The sequence below is a fragment of the Odocoileus virginianus genome, chromosome 8 (assembly GCF_023699985.2).
Source record: "Odocoileus virginianus isolate 20LAN1187 ecotype Illinois chromosome 8, Ovbor_1.2, whole genome shotgun sequence".
NCBI lineage: Eukaryota > Metazoa > Chordata > Mammalia > Artiodactyla > Cervidae > Odocoileus > Odocoileus virginianus.
The window spans coordinates 25,703,213-25,723,239 of NC_069681.1; the positions used below are offsets into that span (position 1 = coordinate 25,703,213).

The window sequence follows — 20,027 nt, forward strand, 5'->3', positions numbered from 1 at the left end:
CCAGGCCGCCTCGGATGAGGCACTGGGCTGAGCTCGGGGGCGGGGGGCCCAGGTGTGAGAGGACAAAGCCCACTGGGGGACACCACAGGGCTGGGAGCCCTCCGCTCTGAGATGCCAGGTGTAGTCGAGTCCACATGCCCCCTGCCAGTTTAGGTCCAGCCTGGTGGCCGGCGGACAGGTTGGGTGGGGGTCTCACTCCCAGCAGCTGAGACCACCTCTCTCTCTCTGGTCTGTTCCTGCCGCGCTCCAGGGCGGCACATGGGCAGAGCTCAGGGCTGCGACGCCTTCGCTCACTCAGTCATCTCCCCAGCACTGCTGTGCGCACGTGATGGGCGGAGCCCCTCACCCGGTGCCCTGGGGGGTCTCCACGGGGAGGCAACGTGATCCTACCCTTCCTCTACGGGAGGGGGCGGTCAACAGTTAACCCCATGGAGTAAGACTGGGATGGGCTACGGGAGGGGGCGGGCAACAGCCCCGACGGAGTAAGACTGGGATGGGCTACGGGAGGGGGCGGGCAACAGTTACCCCCGATGGAGTAAGACTGGGATGGGCTACGGGAGGGGGCGGGCAACAGTTACCCCGATGGAGTAAGACTGGGATGGGCTACGGGAGGAGGCGGGCAACAGTTAGCCCCGATGGAGTAAGACTGGGATGGGGTACGGGAGGGGGCGGTCAACAGTTACCCCGACGGAGTAAGACTGGGACGGGGCGCATGAACCGTGGAATGCCAGTGGGAGGTTTCCAACAGACAAGTCGGCACCCAGCCTGCTCCGGCCGCTCATCCCTCAGACTCGTGGGCACCACAGTTGGTTCTGGGGGTGCAGACGGTGGTGCTGGGGTGGGGGCCTCACCTGGGACTCCACGCTCGCCCTTCTGTCCTGGGGCTCCCGTGGGGCCTGGAAGGGTGTTGGCCTCTCCTGGGTCACCCCTGTCCCCGGCAGGACCTGGGGATCCCAGGTCCCCGTGGATGTCCGCACCTGCAGCCGGGTGAACAAATGATGTCAGTGTCTGGACCAGGCAGAGTCCCTTCTCATGAGAGGAAGGGGGAGACTCGGAAACAAGAGCAGCCCATGACAGCCTGGAGACCGCAGCCTCCTAGCAGCCTCGACGCCCCTGAGCCTGAGACTCAGAAGGGACCCTGGGGATCGAAGTCGAGCCCTTCACTTCATAGGGGGGAACTCAGAGGCCCTTCAGAAAAGGCTTGGATCCAGAGACGCAGATGGTCCTGAGCTGGGACCTGCCCAGGGCTCCAGGTTCCTAGCTGGGGCTCCGGATGCTACATCAGAGGTGTTAAAGGGAAGCGCTGTTTAAAACCTGCTCTGCTCACCCATCAGGAACTCAAAGCAGTGGGTGGCAGGAAAGAACGACATAACTTGGGCATTTAAACTGGAATTGAAACCTTAATTGAAGGATGAGTGTGCGAATTTATATACAATGACACACACCCAAATTTACCATAGACAGATGAACTCTTGATGATATAAAACAGCTATAAAGAGAGTAATCTAAATGCAGTGGTAGAACTATGCATGATTTGTTTTTCTTTTGTTAGAGTGTATTTTTTAAAGCTTTTCTCCACTCAACATAAGTAATTTTTATAATCTGAAAACAATAAAAGCTTAAACAATATATTAATCGCATAGTTTACAAATATTACTAGTCCAGTGAACACATTTTAAAAATGTAGTGATGACCGAGCATTAAGATTTAAGATGAAAGGAGCTAAATTTAAAATAAAGAAATGTCTGGGAAGTGGCCGAGAGTTTTGCATATCCAAGCGTAAAAAGGAAGCTTAAAGCAGCAAGGGGATTCCATTCCCTTTGAGGAACAGAGCCCCACGCGATGGTGCTCGGAGGTCACAGAAGCGGGGAGCCGTGCACACCTCACACTGTCACTGGCTTTTGGAGATGATGGATCTTGTCTCCTTTGGGCAGCCCCCACCTGCCCCCTGAACACCAACCACCGCTGTGAGTGGAATTGTCTTGTCTGAACCCAAACCCACATGTTGATTCCTAAGGCCCCACACGGTGGGATCTGATGGAGGGCCTTGGAGAGGTGATCAGGGTAAGAGGAGGCCTCCAGGGTGGGCCCCCGACAAGAAGAGACTCCAGAGAGCTCATGTCTGCTGCGTCAGGACACAGAGAGGAGCCGAGAACACGATCATCGCCCAGATCCCCCACGCTGGCAGCCCGTCCCCCGCCCCGGACCTCCAGACTCAGAGCTGTGAGGAGCTCCCGTTGCTGCTTAAGCCCCCTGGTCTGTGCAGCAGCCGGCGGAACCGCGCCCCTGCGGCCTCAGGGACAGGCCGCCCAGCTCTCTGAGCCCCCCCTCACCCCAAGTCCCCGGTGGCCCCCAGGGGCCCCCATGGCTGGGTGTGGCCTCGGGGCTGCCTACCTGGGGATCCCGGGAAGCCTTTGCTGCCTGGTAAGCCATGCAATCCGCCGATGCCTCGGAGGCCGGGCAGACCTGTGGGGGAGCCTTAGGGTTAGTTCTCAGGACAGCAGAGAGAGACCCCCAGCGCAGCCAGATGCTTCGATTTGCTGCGGGACGGTCGTCCGCCCAGCCTGTTCTGCGTTGGTCGCTCAGTCGTGTCCCACTCTGCGACCCCGTGGACTTGTAGCCCACCAGGCTCCTCTCTGCCCGTGGGATTCTGCAGGCGAGAACACTGGAGTGGGCTGCCATGCCCTTCTCCAGGGGATCTTCCCCACCCAGGGGTGGAACCTGGGTCTCCTGCAGTGCAGGCGGATTCTTCACCATCTGAGCCCCCAGGGAGGCCCCCGCTGCGTTCAAAGGCGGGACAACCAGGGAGCAGTTCAGCACATACTGGGACCTGTCAGTCAGTCGCTTCCGTGTTGCCCGAGAGAAACACTAACTTAAAAACGGTCTTCCTGGACGCTTTTCACAGACTCCTCACAGCCCGAGGGGGCTCGCCTCACCTGGTAAGCCTGGGTTCCCCGGCCAGCCGGAGTCTCCTTTGGTGCCGGGCGCCCCGGCCCGTCCCGGGTCTCCCTGAGGCCCCTGGAGCCCTGTGAGTCCTGGAAAGCCTGCGGGACAGACACATTCTTCAGGGGGCAGGCAGGCACCCCGAGGCCCCCTGGGCCCCAGCTCAGGGGCTGTGTGGGTGAGGACCGGCGTCCCCTCCACGTGGCTGTGGCGGTGTGAGCACAGCCTGGCCAAACAGAAGAGCTCGTGTGCAGAGTCTCTCTCTCGGGCCCACACGGGAGCCTGGGCAGAGCCCAGAGACCCTTGGAGGGTCAGCCTCCCTGCGGTCACAAACGCCGGGCAGCAGTGAGCACAACAGTAGCAAGAAAAAGCACAAAAGGAATTCACTCTTGTAGCTCGGGCCCTCCGACAGATTCTGCAACTCAGACGCCGAAAGGAGGCCGTCACAGGAACTGTCTGAGCGCTCACGGAGAGACAGATGGCAGCCACACAGACGCGGCTGTCAGCCCCGTGCGTCCCGCACAGCCGGGCTGTGTGGGTGTGGGGATGGACACGCGGGGGGACGCTCCTGGCTGTGACGGCAGGGCACAGGCGGACAGGCAGAACTGGCCGGCCTTGTCCTGGGCCCCCGGAGACCACGGGCTCAGCCGCACCACTCAGCCCAGCCCAGGAGGGCGGTGTGACTGCGGACCTTACCTGTTTGCCCCTTAAACCCAGGAGGGCCTTGGACTCCGGCCAGGCCTGTGATCCCTGGAAAGCCGATATCACCCTCAGCTCCTTTCTCGCCGAAGAATCCCTTTAGACCTGTAACCACAGACGTGCTGCTTGGAACGATCAAACCACAGCTGGCGTGCAGTTTGGGGCTCAAGGTATGTGGAATTCAGGGGTGCCTGGTAAAGGCTCATGGGGTTCAGTGGTGTGGGTGAAGGCTGATGAGGTTCAGGGGTGCAGGTAAAGGCTTGTGGGGTTCAGGGGTGCAGTAAGGCTCATGGGGTCAGGGGTGCAGGTAAAAGCTCGTGGGGTCAGGGGTGCAGGTAAAGGCTCATGGGGTCAGGGGTGCGGGTTAAGGCTCATGGGGTCAGGGCTGCGGTAAGGCTCATGGGGTCAGGGGTGCGGTAAGGCTCATGGGGTCAGGGGTGCCTGGAAAAGGATGCTGCCTCCCTGTGGGTGCTCCCCTTGTGAGTGGGGACGCAGATCTTGACGTGTCCCTTCCTCAGCCTGATTTTCCACCTGATTCCTGCGCTGCGCCTGTGGTCTGCAGCCTCCAGGCACCCAGGGGTCCCACCCTGGCACGCACACCTTTGTGCGGCCACTCCCACTCTGAGTGCTGGACTGCGTGACGCCAGGACACCATGTTGCCTCGAGCCCAGGCCACACACGTGTCACTGCTCTCCCTCTGTCCCCGCTCTGGAGGAAGCCCCTGCCATGTTGTGAGGACACTGAGCAGCCCCGGGAGAGGCCCTCCCGCCAAGACCACCTGACCCTGGATGGTCCAGCCCAGTCCAGCCTTCAGGTGAGGCGGCCCTGCCGATCTCATGATGGAATCTCATAAGAACCACCCTGTTCCTGAATTCCCGGCCTCAGAAATGGTCAGCTAACAGCTGCCGTGGGTGCTCTGAGCCACAGCGTTTGGTGCCTCGGTGGGTGGCAGCAGATGGCTCATCTGAGAGGCAGATCCCTCATCTGAGCGGCGGATCCCTCATCTGAGTGGTGGATCCCTCATCTGAGCAGCAGATCCCTCATCTGAGCAGCAGATCCCTCATCTGAGCGGCAGATCCCTCATCTGAGCGGCAGATCCCTCATCTGAGCAGCAGATCCCTCATCTGAGTGGCAGATCCCTCATCTGAGCAGCAGATCCCTCATCTGAGAAGCAGATCCCTCATCTGAGCGGCGGATCCCTCATCTGAGCGGCGGATCCCTCATCTGAGTGGCGGATCCCTCATCTGAGTGGCGCATCCCTCATCTGAGCAGCAGATCCCTCATCTGAGTGGCGCATCCCTCATCTGAGTGGTGGATCCCTCATCTGAGCAGCAGATCCCTCATCTGAGTGGCGGATCCCTCATCTGAGAAGCAGATCCCTCATCTGAGCAGCAGATCCCTCATCTGAGCAGCAGATCCCTCATCTGAGTGGTGGATCCCTCATCTGAGCAGCAGATCCCTCATCTGAGTGGCGGATCCCTCATCTGACCGGTGGATCCCTCATCTGAGCAGCAGATCCCTCATCTGAGCGGCAGATCCCTCATCTGAGTGGCGGATCCCTCATCTGAGAAGCAGATCCCTCATCTGAACAGCAGATCCCTCATCTGAGTGGTGGATCCCTCATCTGAGCACTTGCTGATGCATGCAGTGCTGGGGAATCTGGGGAGTTAGTCAAACAGGAGATGTTTGAGCCTCTCAGGTCTGGATCATGCCTGGAATCTGCCCTTTAAATGAACTCCTTGGGCAAAGCTGCTCATTGGCAGACTCAGATTCTGGGCCACACGTTGTGGTGTTTCTGGGACGCTGATTAATTATTTTGGATGGGAGACCCAGCCAGCCTTAGGCATCCTGTGTCTGGGATGAGAACCGCTGGGAGACCAAAAGATGGATCCACAGGAGCCCAGAGGAGCTGGCAGGCAAGGCTGCCTGGCCCTAAGTGTCACTTAGGATCTGACCCCAGCTAGACTGACACCCCTTCCCATCCTGAAGCTCATTCTCATTAAAGAACCAGCTCAGCATCCTCTTCGTTGGTCAATCATGCGAACAGACTCCTCCACCCTAAGCATTCCCAGGAGCACTTGGCCAGGGTGGGCGGGGGTCTCCTGAGATAGAAACCCAGGAAGGAGCATCTAGTCCAAATCCCTTGGGATGTGACCACCAGCAGGAATTCTGACCTTGAACTTCAGTGATGCTTACAGAGGGGGCGTGACAGCCCCTGACGTCCACAGGCTGCGGGGGGTTGCCTTCCTTGCTGTCTTACTCAGGAGAGGGGTCTGACTCCCACTTCCTTTTTCTCTATACCCTTCACTGCTTGCAGGGGCTCTGGTCATTGCGTCACTGCTTTGAGCATCATCATCCCAGGAGCCCAGGCTCAAGTGGCACATTTTAGAGGCTGCAGCTACTCCCACCACCGAGTGCTGCTTCTGTCTCCCTTTCAGGGAGACACAGGTTTCCCGACATCCTCACACTCAATGTGATAAAGAATCCCACTCTTCCTCGTATGTCGGGCTTGGAGATCTCAGACCAGCCCTACGACGTGGTCCGGGGGCTCACTAGGTGCGCAAGCCAGCTCGCGAGTGACTGCAGCGGAGCGGCAGGGCCGCGGAGGGCGGGGGTGCGGGTGGCTCGGGTACCTGGTGCTCCGGTCGTGCCCCGTTCCCCCTTCAGGCCCGGGCTCCCGGGTAGGTCTATCGTGTCTCCGATGTCGCCTGCCAGGTGCAAGAAGAGATGGCTGAGGTCAGGTCTCCTGTGGCTACTTTTGCAACTTCTATGGTGCTACAGTCTCAATACCAATGATTTGCTTCTAAACGACTAAGAGTGCCCGCGGACCCGACGTCCCCACACTGCCCAAGGCGCTCTGGGTCGGGGGTGGCCCGTTTTTTCCCCAGCAACACTCACCGAAGTCACCAGTGGGGCCCACCTCGCCGAAGAGGCCTGCTCTCCCGGGAGCGCCCTTGTCACCCTGGAGCAGAGTCAAACAGGAAACCATCTTACAGGCCGTTCATGAGGTCTGCAGTTCTGAACGGTGAGCGTACCCAGCTATTGTGCTAAAACCAGTTCTCAAGGTGTTTTTATGCCACCATTTTATAGAAAAATCCTTAAGTTTTCCAGTGTAATATAGTAAGAGTAGATGGTCTGCACACTTGTTCTTACTGAACTTCAAAGTAGTGACAACATCAGTTTTCTTTTCGGTCACACCCCGCACGGCGTGTGGGCTCGTGGTTCCCCGACCAGGGATCAAACCCGCAGCCCCTGCAGGGCAAGGTGGAGTCTCCACCATGGGGCCGTCAGGGGAGCCCCAACAGCGGCGGTTTTATTGCAATTGATAACGTCAGTGACACAGTGACGGTGGTGGGGATGATCAGGACTGCACCCTGCCCTCTGCCAGGCTGACCTGGGCAAACGTGTCGGATCCCATCTCAGGAGCCCACTGCAGCCTCAGAGTGGCCCTGCAAGGCGGGTCCTGTTATCTCTCCACATTTGAGAGGGGAGGCAAAGAGAGGATCAGAGATTTTCCCAGAGGCATTCAGCTCCTAAGTGAGATGTCAGCTTGGCTGGCTGACCTTGCTGGAGCTGTCAGCCCCGTGTTGTGGACCATAGCACTTGGGCCAGCAGACCTTGGGGAGAGGCACTCCCAGGAGGTGTCCACTTACCCTACTGCCCGTGAAGCCTTGGAACCCCATTATTCCAGGGGAGCCAGGCACGCCGGGGAACCCCGGGGAGCCAGGCACGCCGGGGATGCCAGTGTCTCCTTTGACTCCTTTGACGTGACCGGGTCTTCCAGGCAGCCCCGGGATTCCCGACAGCCCAGGGATGCCTGGCATTCCGGGAAGGCCTGCAGGAAGAGGGGTGTGATGTTCTGGGGACCCTGCCCTGCCCCCCAGCCTCCAGGAACCACCCCAGCCCCTCGGGCAGACCTCAGGTGTCGGGAGGGCTGCCGAGCGTGGATGTGGGCACAGGGGCGCCCCTGCTGCACCCTCAGACGGATCGGGGCCAGGCAGGCAGGGGACCCCAGGCCGCCAGCTCCGAGGTTGGGCAGGGTCTCACCTTTCAGGCCCAGGTACCCTTTCAGTCCCATGGGGCCTTCGTCTCCCTTCTCTCCTTTGATGTCTTTCATTCCCGGCTGGATGATGGGGGGCGGCCCTGGGGGCCCAGGGTCTCCTCGGCTGCCTGGAAGGGAACAGAATGTGGTCGCCACCTGGACCCCCAGAGCAGGTGTTAGAACCCACATCAGGAAGGCCATTCAGCCACAGTGGCCTTCCTGCCTTCCTGTCTGCGGAGCCCGCGCCCTGCTGGGCTGAGCCGTGGGTAGCATGGCTCCCTCGAGACTGCGAGCTGGGGACCCAGGTGATGGGAAACCCCGTCCTCCCCACCCCGCTGACTTCAGAACGTCTCTACCCCCCAAGAACTCTGCGCCCACAAGCGGTCTCCGCCTCTGCCTCCCCTCTCTCAGCAACTGAAACCGCGGACCCCATTCCTGTCTCTGTGGATCGGCCTGTTCCGGACATTTCAACAAACAGAAGCAGGTAATATGTGACCTAGCACTGTCAAGCTTCATCCATGCTGTAGTATGTGTCAGAGCCTAATCCTTTTTCTTTGCTGAATAGTATTCCTCCATATGGCTATACACCATGTTTTCTCTATCTGTGACGGATGTCTGAGTTGTTTCTGGCTGGGGCTATTGTGTGAAGCATTCTGCCATGAAATTTGCGCATGAGTTTCTGTGTGGACCTGTTTTCAGCTCACATCCAGGAGTGTGCACCCAGGAGCAGATTTGCTGGGTAACTATGTTTACCTCTCTAAGACACCGCCGGCTTCTCCACCCTGGGTGCACCAGGTGAGATTCCCCCCAGCAGGGTCTGAGGTCCCCGGTCTTTGCACCCCTGTCCACAATTCAGTATTTTTAGAGACGGTGATAACACTTTCAGAAAAAGGGTATCTGAACAAACGTCATGGAAACACAGCTTGTTGGGAACATTCTTCCTCAACACGCACCTCCCATGGGGTGGGCCCGGGGCTTGGTCCAGCCTCACTCCTGGGGGTCACGGTCTCCCCACTGGGGTGGGCCCGGGGCTTGGTCCAGCCTCACTCCTGGGGGCCACCGTCTCCCCACTGGGGTGGGCCCGGGGCTTGGTCCAGCCTCACTCCTGGGGGCCACCGTCTCCCCACTGGGGTGGGCCCGGGGCTTGGTCCAGGCTCACTCCTGGGGGCCACCGTCTCCCCACTGGGGTGGGCCCGGGGCTTGGTCCAGCCTCACTCCTGGGGGTCACCGTCTCCCCACTGGGGTGGGCCCGGGGCTTGGTCCAGCCTCACTCCTGGGGGTCACGGTCTCTCCACTGGGGTGGGCCCGGGGCTTGGTCCAGGCTCACTCCTGGGGGCCACCGTCTCCCCACTGGGGTGGGCCTGGGGCTTGGTCCAGCCTCACTCCTGGGGGCCACCGTCTCCCCACTGGGGTGGGCCCGGGGCTTGGTCCAGCCTCGCTCCTGGGGGTCACGGTCTCCCCACTGGGGTGGGCCCGGGGCTTGGTCCAGCCTCACTCCTGGGGGTCACGGTCTCCCCACTGGAGTGGGCCCGGGGCTTGGTCCAGGCTCACTCCTGGGGGTCACGGTCTCCCCACTGGGGTGGGCCCGGGGCTTGGTCCAGCCTCGCTCCTGGGGGTCACGGTCTCCCCACTGGGGTGGGCCCGGGGCTTGGTCCAGGCTCGCTCTTGGGGGTCACCGTCTCCCCGCTGGGGTGGGCCCGGGGCTTGGTCCAGGCTCGCTCTTGGGGGTCACCGTCTCCCCGCTGGGGTGGGCCCGGGGCTTGGTCCAGCCTCACTCCTGGGGGTCACCGTCTCCCCACTGGGGTGGGCCCGGGGCTTGGTCCAGCCTCACTCCTGGGGGCCACCGTCTCCCCGCTGGGCTGGGCCCGGGGCTTGGTCCAGCCTCACTCCTGGGGGCCACCGTCTCCCCACTGGGGTGGGCCCGGGGCTTGGTCCAGCCTCGCTCCTGGGGGTCACGGTCTCCCCACTGGGGTGGGCCCGGGGCTTGGTCCAGGCTCACTCCTGGGGGTCACGGTCTCCCCACTGGGGTGGGCCCGGGGCTTGGTCCAGCCTCGCTCCTGGGGGTCACGGTCTCCCCACTGGGGTGGGCCCGGGGCTTGGTCCAGGCTCGCTCTTGGGGGTCACCGTCTCCCCGCTGGGGTGGGCCCGGGGCTTGGTCCAGGCTCGCTCTTGGGGGTCACCGTCTCCCCGCTGGGGTGGGCCCGGGGCTTGGTCCAGCCTCACTCCTGGGGGTCACCGTCTCCCCACTGGGGTGGGCCCGGGGCTTGGTCCAGCCTCGCTCCTGGGGGTCACCGTCTCGGCATGGAGTGGATCGGTCCACCTGGACTGCCGTGTCCCTCTTTCACCAAAGGTGCTTCCTGCCCTTCAGAACATACATGGGTGCATTTCTCAGGATGCTTTGGTTCTTAAAGCCAGGTCAGTTTGGTTCTCAAGTGTCCCTCGGCTAGGGGCACTCCCTTAAAACACGGCCAGTGTGCTGCGGCAGGGACCAAGTTCCTGGAGCTAGTTTCTTCCGTGATGGTGTCTAGTGTGTGGGTTCCCGGGACACTGTTCTGAGCAGTGTCGGCCCCTCTGAAAGTGAGTCTCAGTCTGGCTGAGAGGTGACGTACCTTTCACACCTGGCTCACCAGCCAGGCCCTTCAGCCCCGGAATTCCAAAGAACCCTGCCTCTCCTTTGATTCCCGGGATCCCGGGTCTGCCCTTGAGGCCGAGCATGCCTTCGAAGCCGTCCATCCCGGGGGAGCCCCTGGCCCCTACAGAGAGAACAAGAAAAGTGATGGGTTAGGCACAGATGGTCGGCGCAGTGGCAGCCCCACTGTGACTTGCGTGAGGAGACGCTAAGACTCTCAACCTCAGTAAGGTTTCTCAGCACTTGCTAAGGAGCCGTCTGCGCCGTGAGGGCAGAGTCAGCTTGTGGGCCATCGGGGACCAGACGCAAGGCCGATGCAAGGGACAGACAGGAGGAAACCAGAAGTCACCGCTCCGTGGTTTTCTACCAGGTTAGAAAGAGGCCCCGGGGGTCAGCGTGGTGCCAACACTGCAGAAGGCAGAGAACAGAGCTGGTGTCCCCGCCTCAGCCACGGGCCAGAGGGCCGGGCCTCACGCTCGGGCAGGGGGATCTAGGCCGCGGACCAAGCGCTTCTCTGTGTTGGTTTCTGTTCAGCAGCCTCTGGACCTGAACCCCATCTCCCGGGGGAGTCCCCCTCGCAGATAGTAAGGCCTGCTCCTCAGACACCACCCCCCCACCGTGGTAAGTTCACACACTGGACACAGTGGTCACAGCCAGCCTGGGCAGCATCCGCAGTCCCCAGGGCCCAGAACCGCTGGGGACGGCAGGGCGGCCCCCCAGCCCCGCGGGGCGGCCCCCCCCCAGGCAGGTCCCCGGTCATGCTCTGCACGCACCTTTCAGTCCCGGGGCACCAGGCATTCCAGACACGCCTTTAAACCCGGGGCTTCCGGGGTGACCTCGCGCTCCCTGCTGGCCAGGGTCACCTCTGTCCCCAGACTCGCCCTTCATGCCCACGGGGCCAGGCACGCCGGTGTCCCCCGGCTCCCCTCTGTCTCCAGGCAGACCTGGAGGGGGAGGGACACAGGACAGGATGAGCTGGCCGCCCAGAGAGAACTCCTCTCACGATACCTTGGAGACCTCGGTTATAACAGCTTTTGGTCAGAAAAACGACCAGGAAGGACGCTGGGAAGTGTGACCTCAGAGGTGAGTGTCCAGGTGTGAGCGGTGCATCCTGTCTGCTGACATGCGTGTCCTGACCCTGCTATGGCTGGACTGTGTCCCTACAGAACACGCATGTCCCAGCCCCAGACTGCGGGAGTGAGGGTATTCAGAGCCGGCCTTTAGAGAGGGGGCTGAGGTTAATTAAATGAGGTTGCGAGAATGGCCCTAAGCAAGGATGATGGGTGTCCTTATAGAAAGAAGAGATGAGGGTGTGGGCAGGCAGAGATGACCCCATGGGGGTGTGGGGAGAAGCCAGCCGTCCGCACACCACAGAGAGGGGCCTGGGAGGGAGCAGCCCTGAGGCCACCATGACCGTGGGCTTCTAGCCTCCGACTGCGGAAGGATGAACTCCTGTCCCGAGCTGGACCATGTGCAGTGCCTTCAGAGCCCCGGCGGCTCTGCAGGGGGTGCTCCCAAGGGCATGCCCAAGTCCCCCCTCCACCAGATGGGAGCAGGGGTCCTTACCTTCAAAGCCGGGGGCACCCGGGGGCCCCAAAGGCCCCTCCCGCCCAGGCGCCCCTGGGAAGCCATGCAGTCCTGGCGGCCCCGGCAGTCCCGGCTGGCCTGAGAGTCCCAGGGGGCCCGGCTGGCCCTTCGGGCCCGGCATCCCTGGCATGCCCTGGCTTCCTGCGGGAGGGGAGACGAGACGGTGAGGTCAGCCCCACGCAGCTTCCTGCAGGGGCCACCTCCTCCGCAGGGTTGTCCTGTAAGAACAGGCCTTCCGGGGGGTAAGGACTCAGGAAAACACACAGAAGCATAAAGACAAGACGGAAGGAGCTCACGCCCTCCCCCAGAGACAGCACTACCATCCTGCTTTATTTCCTTCCAGCCTTAGTCCCCGTGACTAGACTTACAAGAGGTGTTTGCGGAACTGACGTCTCACTTCAAGTGCAGTTTTCATCTAGCTTTTCTCACTTGATGTTACATTTTGAGCACTTGGCCACATTTTAAAATGCTCTTGACAAGCACATTAAATGGCTGTGTAACATCCTGGTCCGCCCGCTGCTGCCGCCAGGGGTGGTCAAACAGACGTGGAAACAGTTTCCCCAAACCGATGCTTCGGAAGCCAGAGCTTTGACCAAACAGAATCCTCTGCCTAAACCAGCAATTCATCAAGGTGACACTGAACGTGGGAATCCTCCACAGGCTTGCTGTTTCCTGCGGTTTTGCTCAGACTTTTTGAAGTCTGCGGGAAACAGCTACATTTAAAAAATCTATCACAGGCCTCCTTCGGTAAAAGAGCTCAGGCAAAGACTTTATACTCTGATTGTGGCAGGATGGGCGGGCACATACTCCTGACGGTGGGGCATCCGTCTGCCTGTCGAGAACCCTGTGTTGCTCGTGAAGGATGCCCACTGGTCTGGAGGCGGTTGCAGGGGGGACATCATGTCCCACGCCCCGGAGGCGGCCCCGGTCAGCCTGGGCTCGGACGCTGGGCCAAGGACAGCACAGCTGATAACCTGACAGCTGATGCCTCTCTGATGGAGACCCCAAGTGGCCTGGCAGTCACCCCAATCCCTCCAGCAACACAAGCCCACGGGAGTCTGCGCGCTGGGCTCTCAGGGCCCATTTCGCATAAACTGGACACACAAAGCTTTGGGCACCTGCTCACACACCAGTCAATGGGCACCCTGCTGCTTTGCTGAACAAGCACGGATGAGGTGGTGAACGCCACGTTTTCTAAACCACCCCTTTTGCACCCACACCTTGAGCTGCGTGCCAGACCATCTGTCTTCCTCCCAAGCCCTGTCTGAACCCAGCCCGCCCCTGGCTTCTTCACACCAACTGCACCCGCCCTGCGGCGGCGGGCCCCCACCCCAGTTCCTGCCCACCTGGGACCAGCGCAAGTCCGTGGCTGGGGGGACCCGGACCACACAGCTCAAGGTGCGTGGCTGGTGGGCAAAGCTTGACCTGCTGCTCCCCATTACTCCCACCCCCCTCCCCATCCACGGAGGAACTGTTTCCATGAAACCGGCCCCTGGTGCCCAAACGGCTGGGGACCCCTGCGGTACACAGCACGGTGATCACTACTCTAGAACGTTCTGAAGGAAGGCCAGAACAAAGGAGGACAAGCAGGATGGAGACCCACGGGCCCGCGTGCGGTCCTGGGCTCCTCCCCGGCCCCTAGGAGGGATCCTCGACCCTGCCCCCGCCAGGAGCCTCGGAGCAGTGGCCCTGCGCCCCCCTCCTCTGCCTCTGTGACTCACCCCTGAAGCCAGGCGGGCCTCTCTCTCCGGGAGGGCCCCTCAGTCCGGGGCGTCCAGGCAGTCCGGAGTCTCCCCGGGGCCCGGGCTGGGCCCCCAGCACTTCTCCAGGAAGGCCCCTGTCTCCTGGGGGCCCGACTGGCCCCGGCAGGCCGGAGGTGCCAGGGAGTCCATCCAGGCCTGGGGGGCCCACTGCACCTTTGGAGCCGCGGGGTCCCATGAATCCTGAAAGGAAGCACAGGGCGTGCCCATAAGCAGAGGTCAGCATCAGAAAGACTGGCGACAGCGGGGGTCTGCTGTGGGGGGTCGGCTCGAGTGCCCGCGGCGACTCTGGTCTCAAACCACATGGCTCCCAGGGGTGTCCTCCTGCCTCCCCGAGTCTGACCCCAGCCCTGCGTGGTAGCCACGGTGGACCGGGGGCGGCCGGGGCAGCGTTCCCTGGACTGAAGCCCGTGGCATTCGTGGGTCTGCGGTTGTGAACAGGGAAGTTGCGGACACCAGTGGGCAGCTGTGGGCTTTCACAAGCACCGTGCCCTCCTCCAGTCTGATGAGGGCACATCTGACTCGCGGGCCTGATCCTGCAGTTTAAGCCCGCTCGGCTGGGCACACAGACAATGATTCCTAAACCCCCTTTGTTTTCAAGGCAAGAAGGTGTTAACAACTAGCATCCTAACCATCCTATAGGTTGAGGCTACGATGCCTTTATGGGAGATGAAGCCGCATTCGTGCCGGGGTGGGATCGCCTCTGCAGGAGAATGTGACGTTTTCTCTTAAAGGCAAAATGCTTGTAGGTTTTTCCTCTTTGCTTTGTATTTACATTTAAAGTTGCACTTGTTCACCTACCAGTGTTTACAAAATCCTGTATTTGGGATGGATGCTTTTTCTATAATAAAATGCTGTAATTTGTGAAAAAAGAAAAACGAGTTAGCATCCTCTCAAAATGATTCACACGTCACTTCAGTACATGTGCTGTCACCCAAGGGACAAAGCTGTAACTTCTCAACATCCCAGGTGGGCGGCAAAATGATACCGCACGACCCCCCGGTGTGCTGGTAGAAACACTTCTCTTTGCTTCTCCCCAAGGCCTTGATAAAAGACACAGGGAGCAAGCCTCCTAGTTCTGCAAATCATGGAGCAACACAACATGAAAGGCAATGGGATCCAGGTCTGCAACGGTCCCCATGGCCTGGAACACCGACTCCAGGAAGAAGGGCTATCAGGGACTGATGCTGAATTGTAAGTTTGGGATTAGACCAATTGGCTGAGTGCAGGACAGGGAAGGGGCACAATTCAGCTGTTCTTTGCTGAAAACACTTGCTAAGGGTCTGCATGTAAGGAACCCACTGTTCTGTGTGAGTCCAGACATCCAGAATGTTCTCTTTAGTTCCTGGAGCTCGGTTGAAAGGAACACTCACAAGCTGGAGGCCAGTCACAGAAGGACGGGAGATCTCTGCGGGCACGGATATTAAGTCATACAAAGAAATGTTTGCATTCCTGGGGTCAGGTCTGCCCACTTGTGAGATGTCTATGGGGCGTGTGGCCACTGTTTCCCCTTGTGGGTGAGGCGTGGTTACAGAGCAGAACCACTGACTCAAGGAACAATCAGCGGAGACCTGCTGGGAGGCAGGTTTCATTCCCACCGAGGACTTTCTAGCAGCAGGAGAGCTTCGATGTTTCACAGTGTGGGGCGGCGAGAGAGATTCCAGGGAGCCCAGGAGAGGATGTGGCTGGGATCCTGCAGCGGGTGTTTGGCTCGGGGGGCCTCAGTGAAGCCACCTATAGCTTTGTTCAGATAACACGATTCCCCAGTGCCTGGCCCTCTGCACACCAGCTAACACAGCTGGGCTCCTGCGCCCCCTCCGAGCCGGGACCCCAAAGGGACACCCGTGTCTGGGGTTGCTGAGTCGTTTTCCAGGGTGTGTGGACACGCAGGCAGCTGCTGCCAACTTCTGCCCACTGTTCATTACTGGAAACATGCTCATTTCCCTCCATATACAGCTAAAGGGCTTAAGCTTTTTCAGCCACTAAATGGCTCCCATGATGCTTTGCTGGGTCAAATGTAGATGAAATGGTTTGAACTGCTGACTCAGACAAGCTGTAAACTGCAGCACAGACAGGCAACGCCGTGAACAGCAAAACACAGGTGTTCTTTGCGTGGTATCCAGTGAGCGATCAGCAGATCAGATATTGATGATGAGGGCTCAGAGGGTAAGTTTACGTGTCCTTAGAATGCCTCGTATCCACCAGAGAAAAACTTTTCTGCCTACCTGTCTTTTTTTTCTCATGCAAGATCTGTAAGCTTCTTCCACAAAACATCAGTGATGAAGAGGGAGACACTTTTTAATTTCCCAAGGACCAGCAGAAATTGCCACTGAGCCTGTGTCGGCAGTTTGTAAACGTTAAGACAACGGAGCTGGGGCACCCAGATGGAACACAGTCCTTCCCCGAACCTACGGGCCGAGCAGCGCCCCGCCCCGACTCACCTGGGGGTCCTGGGAATCCCTCTCGACCCGGATCTCCTGGGAGACCCTTGAGCCCTGGCGCTCCGTCAGCTCCTGAGAATCCTGGAACTCCTCTGAGGCCTTTGGCACCTAAATGACCCAGAGAGACCCAGACACACGTCAGAGCTGCATGCGGAGACCCCAGCAGGAGAGGGACAGGGGGGGTCAAGGCCAGCCCCTGACCTCACACGGTCTCTTAGGATGAGCCTGGGGCACGTCAGCCCAGAAACAGCACCCCTGGCAGCTGGCAGGGCTAAGTATGGGTCTCCACCAGCAACTGAGGGTCGGTGTAGACCAGCAATGGAATGTCGAGCTACACCAGAAATGTAGGTCTACACACACCAGAATGTCGGCCTACACCAGAAGCTGAGGGCTGTTCACGCCCCTCTCCTCTCACCTCCCGGGCTCTGCTTCCCCCGGGCCCGAGCCCGCCCCCCGGGAGTGGTCACCACTCTGGGGGCAGCAGCCTTGGTGCCTGTGTGGGGCCCACGGCAGACAGGCCTCCCCAGGGCTCGGGCAGGGAGGCTCATGGAGAGCCGTGTGGACCACGGGCTCGGGCTGCAGCTAGGTGTTAGTCACCACTCAATTTCCCGCAGCGATGCGCGCAAGTCAGCCTCCCGCAGAAGCGGCCAGCGTGCGGTATTGTACCAAGAACCCTGGACGTTGGGCAGGGGCGTCACCGGGGTGGAGAAGCAGGGCCAGAGAGGGGCAGGGAAGGTGGGGACGCTCCGAGCAGGGCGGGAAGGGCTTTCCCATTACCTGGGGGGCCGGGGAGGCCTGGCTGGCCTGGGGATCCCTTGGGTCCTCCAACACAACCTGCCAAGAGAGGAGAGGGCCGTTTGAACCACTGTCCACACCCAGCCTCATGGCGTCAGACGTTGCCAAGGTCAAGAGCATCAGCTGTGAAAACCTGCTACCATTTAATGATCAGTGTGATCTGATGATTCAATTAATCTTAACGCTGATGTAACTTTAATTTCACTGTGTAACGCAATCATAATGTTAATATGAAATGCAAATGAAGGAAGGCCCATCGGAGGCTAACGGGGGCCGTGCTGGCAGAGGAGGGGTCCCCCTCATCAGGGCAAGTCAGCCTCGTTCATCTGGGCCCCCCATGCATGTCAGCCAGTGTGGGCGCCTTTCTTTCTTTGGAAATTTCCACCGGGGATGGAGGAAGACTTTGAAAGAAGCTCTGTGACTTTGATTACATTCAGAACCGGCTACAACTTGCCGCTGGGTTTGTGCAGGACGAAACCCGGTGGTGGCCGCCTCCAGCTGGGGACCCCACGCAGGGGCGTTTTGTCAGACTGGGAACCTGCGCAGGGGCAACGGTTCTTTGAGAGGCCCTCTGTCTGTCGGCCTGGGGTCCAGCAGGGCTCCTCCTGTGGCCCCACCTGACGGCCAGAGGAGAGCTGTGGGCTCCTCTGCCACAGGAGCGGTTCGAGGCACCCAGATGGCCAGCCCAGGCCATCAGAAGAAAGGACCCTGGACGTCTTCAGGGGGCCGGGCCTCCAGCCTGCAGAGCCGCACCCCCAGGGCCTTCCTGCAGCTGCAAGACTGGCCAGACCTCTGGAAGCTCCGGGGTTGCTGTTCCCGCTCTGCAGGCTGGCCCGAGTGCCTGACTCACCTCCACACCTTGAGGCGGGGCCCGCAGGTCCTGAGGTCCTTCTCCAACCCCGGCCTGCACCCTGAGAGTCAGCCCCAGACCTCGACTCCCACAGGAGAGGCACCGCCGCCCCGATGTTCAGATGGCCTGCCAGCCTCTTCGACTCAAAACCTCACCCTCTGCGCTCTGCTCTTCAAATCCTGACCAGGCACCCCCCTGGACTCACCCCTCTGTCTGGCTCCCCCTGCAGTTTCTACGCCCCCCCCCCCACTGGTTTCTAACTCCCCCCGCAGTTTCTAGGCCTCCCGGCTGGAGGCTTTGCCTGTCTGATGGCAGCCGGGTCAGCTTCTGGACTGCCCCCTCCCCTCCACAGAGCAAGGTCACCAGGCATCCTCTCTATACCCATCGGCCCTGCTCTCTCAAGCATTTGTTCACGGCTGGACCAAAGCCTTCTCACACGTGGCCCTGATCCTCACCCTGTTTAACGGGTACATGATGCACAGCTGTCCACACACATACAGACACGCTCTAGGTGAGAAAGCATGTATCCATGGAGTCTGACCAACCCTGTGAACAGCCGCTTCGTGCTGTGGGGACAGCTTGGTGACACGTGGTCATCCCCTGGCCCTGCCCGGGGTTCTCAGGCGAGTCCGCAAGTGTTTCTACTCTGACTGCAGCTCCGTGCCCCCGGCGGGACCCCCAGCCGCTCTCCATGAGCACAGACTCTGTAAACTGTTTCTAAGGGTCCTGTCGTGACAGTACCTGGCTGGATGGTCTCCTGTCCGTCTGCCCCGATGGGCCTTTTCACACCCGAGTCACAATCTGGGGGAGAGACGAAGCGGCAGGGTGAGGCGATTGTGCAATGGTGGAGAGAGCCTGGCTCATCTGTGTGTGCACACGTGTGCATGCTGGTGGGAAGGCTGGGGCGGGCAGGGCACTGGAGGCCCGTTTCTGAGCTTCGGTGCTCCGCCTCTGTATGTCCAGCTGGGGTGAGAGCCCGTGCTGGGTCTGGAAAACCCCGAGGCCGGGTGGCGCGTGTGCGTGCTGAGGACTGATGGAGCAGCGCAGCGCCTGGTGTGACCGCCCCGGCCCCGCCCCTTTCACACACTGCTGGGGAAGAGCAGCAGGTGTGGAAGCACAAACAGTGTCTCACGGCTGTGAAAGAGGCAAGCCTGGGCCCGCGTACCGATCTGTCCTGGAGCGCCGGGGAGGCCGGGAGGCCCCTGGAAGCCTGGTGGTCCGGGCAATCCAGCGTCGCCGGGGAAGCCACGCTCGCCTTTGGGGCCTGGCAGGCCCAGTCCTGGGGGGCCCGTCTCCCCTGGAAGGCCCTTCGTGCCGGGGGCTCCTGGTTGGCCTGCATCCCCTGGGGGGCCTTTGATGCCATCGCCCTGTGAGAAATCAGGAACATCTCTTACAGCACGTGGAAACCTCAGAGACAGCCATCTTGCCAGGCCTGCCGCCTTGACCCCCGAATTCCGCGTTATGGACGCAGGGCAGAAGACAGCAGGAATTAACAGGAACCCCGGTCACGGTCTGGCCAGGTCACAGAAACAAAGGATAGACGTCACGACAGCCACGAACAAGACTCTAGAGGATGGGAATCTGTTTGAGTATTTTTCTTTTCCAAGCTCTGCTTGGACCTTCAATCTCAGGAGGAATTCTTTGAGAGAGCAGTTATGCAGAGATCTGGCTAAACGGGGCAGGAACACATTATTTTATGTTTAGGACTTAGCACCTGTGACCGGTCTCCTACTCCCAAGGGGAGTACAGTGGTAAATGGAAGTCTTTGGACGAGAAAGAGCAGCGAGCTTGTTAGAATAAGGAGAGGAGGCGGGACCAGCAGAGCGGAGGCTGGGAGGCAGAGCGCTCCACCACGTCCAGTTCACTCCGCTCCGCGGGCTGGGGTGAGCTCGGGGCGGGGCAGAGGACTCTGGGGTCCACGGCCACCGGCCCCTCGCCGTCTGCCCTCCGTCTTCCCGCAGAGAGGAGGCTGGGGCGCTGCCTCTACCACACACTCACTTGCAACACGGGTGTCGTGTGTTGCGAAAATGAAGTTGTGTGTTTTACAAGCAATCCTTGAAAAAGTGTTCCCCCATCCATCTAGGAATATTCGGTTGGCAGAGGGGGTGGGTCTCTCAGGCTATATTATAGGAGGAATGTTTATTTCCTCTTTTTCTTTCAAATGTTCACTCTGGGCTTGGCCTCAACCCCACTCACTGTTCCCTTAAAAACTATGATTCCTGCTCATTAAAACAGGACAGGTTGAGCTGGAGGGTGTCGGGCTGGTCAGCACCTCCGACTC

The 20,027-nt window shown here is 60.2% G+C and overlaps 1 protein-coding gene across 1 annotated transcript in view; it reads right to left on the bottom strand.

Moving 5' to 3' along the window:
* The window catches only part of COL4A2 (collagen type IV alpha 2 chain), a 160,532-nt gene that overhangs the window by 8,125 nt on the left and 132,380 nt on the right, over positions 1-20,027 (bottom strand). The window contains exons 25-40 of the mRNA XM_020913460.2: positions 18,912-19,113; positions 18,488-18,547; positions 16,879-16,935; positions 16,102-16,209; positions 13,622-13,843; positions 11,880-12,041; positions 11,087-11,257; positions 10,294-10,437; positions 7,690-7,812; positions 7,296-7,477; positions 6,541-6,604; positions 6,276-6,350; positions 3,640-3,747; positions 2,937-3,044; positions 2,395-2,466; positions 852-977 (exon numbers count right to left, since the gene is read on the bottom strand). Coding sequence (XP_020769119.2) covers positions 852-977; positions 2,395-2,466; positions 2,937-3,044; positions 3,640-3,747; positions 6,276-6,350; positions 6,541-6,604; positions 7,296-7,477; positions 7,690-7,812; positions 10,294-10,437; positions 11,087-11,257; positions 11,880-12,041; positions 13,622-13,843; positions 16,102-16,209; positions 16,879-16,935; positions 18,488-18,547; positions 18,912-19,113 — 1,984 coding nt within the window. The remainder of the gene's footprint in view (positions 1-851; positions 978-2,394; positions 2,467-2,936; positions 3,045-3,639; positions 3,748-6,275; positions 6,351-6,540; positions 6,605-7,295; positions 7,478-7,689; positions 7,813-10,293; positions 10,438-11,086; positions 11,258-11,879; positions 12,042-13,621; positions 13,844-16,101; positions 16,210-16,878; positions 16,936-18,487; positions 18,548-18,911; positions 19,114-20,027) is intronic.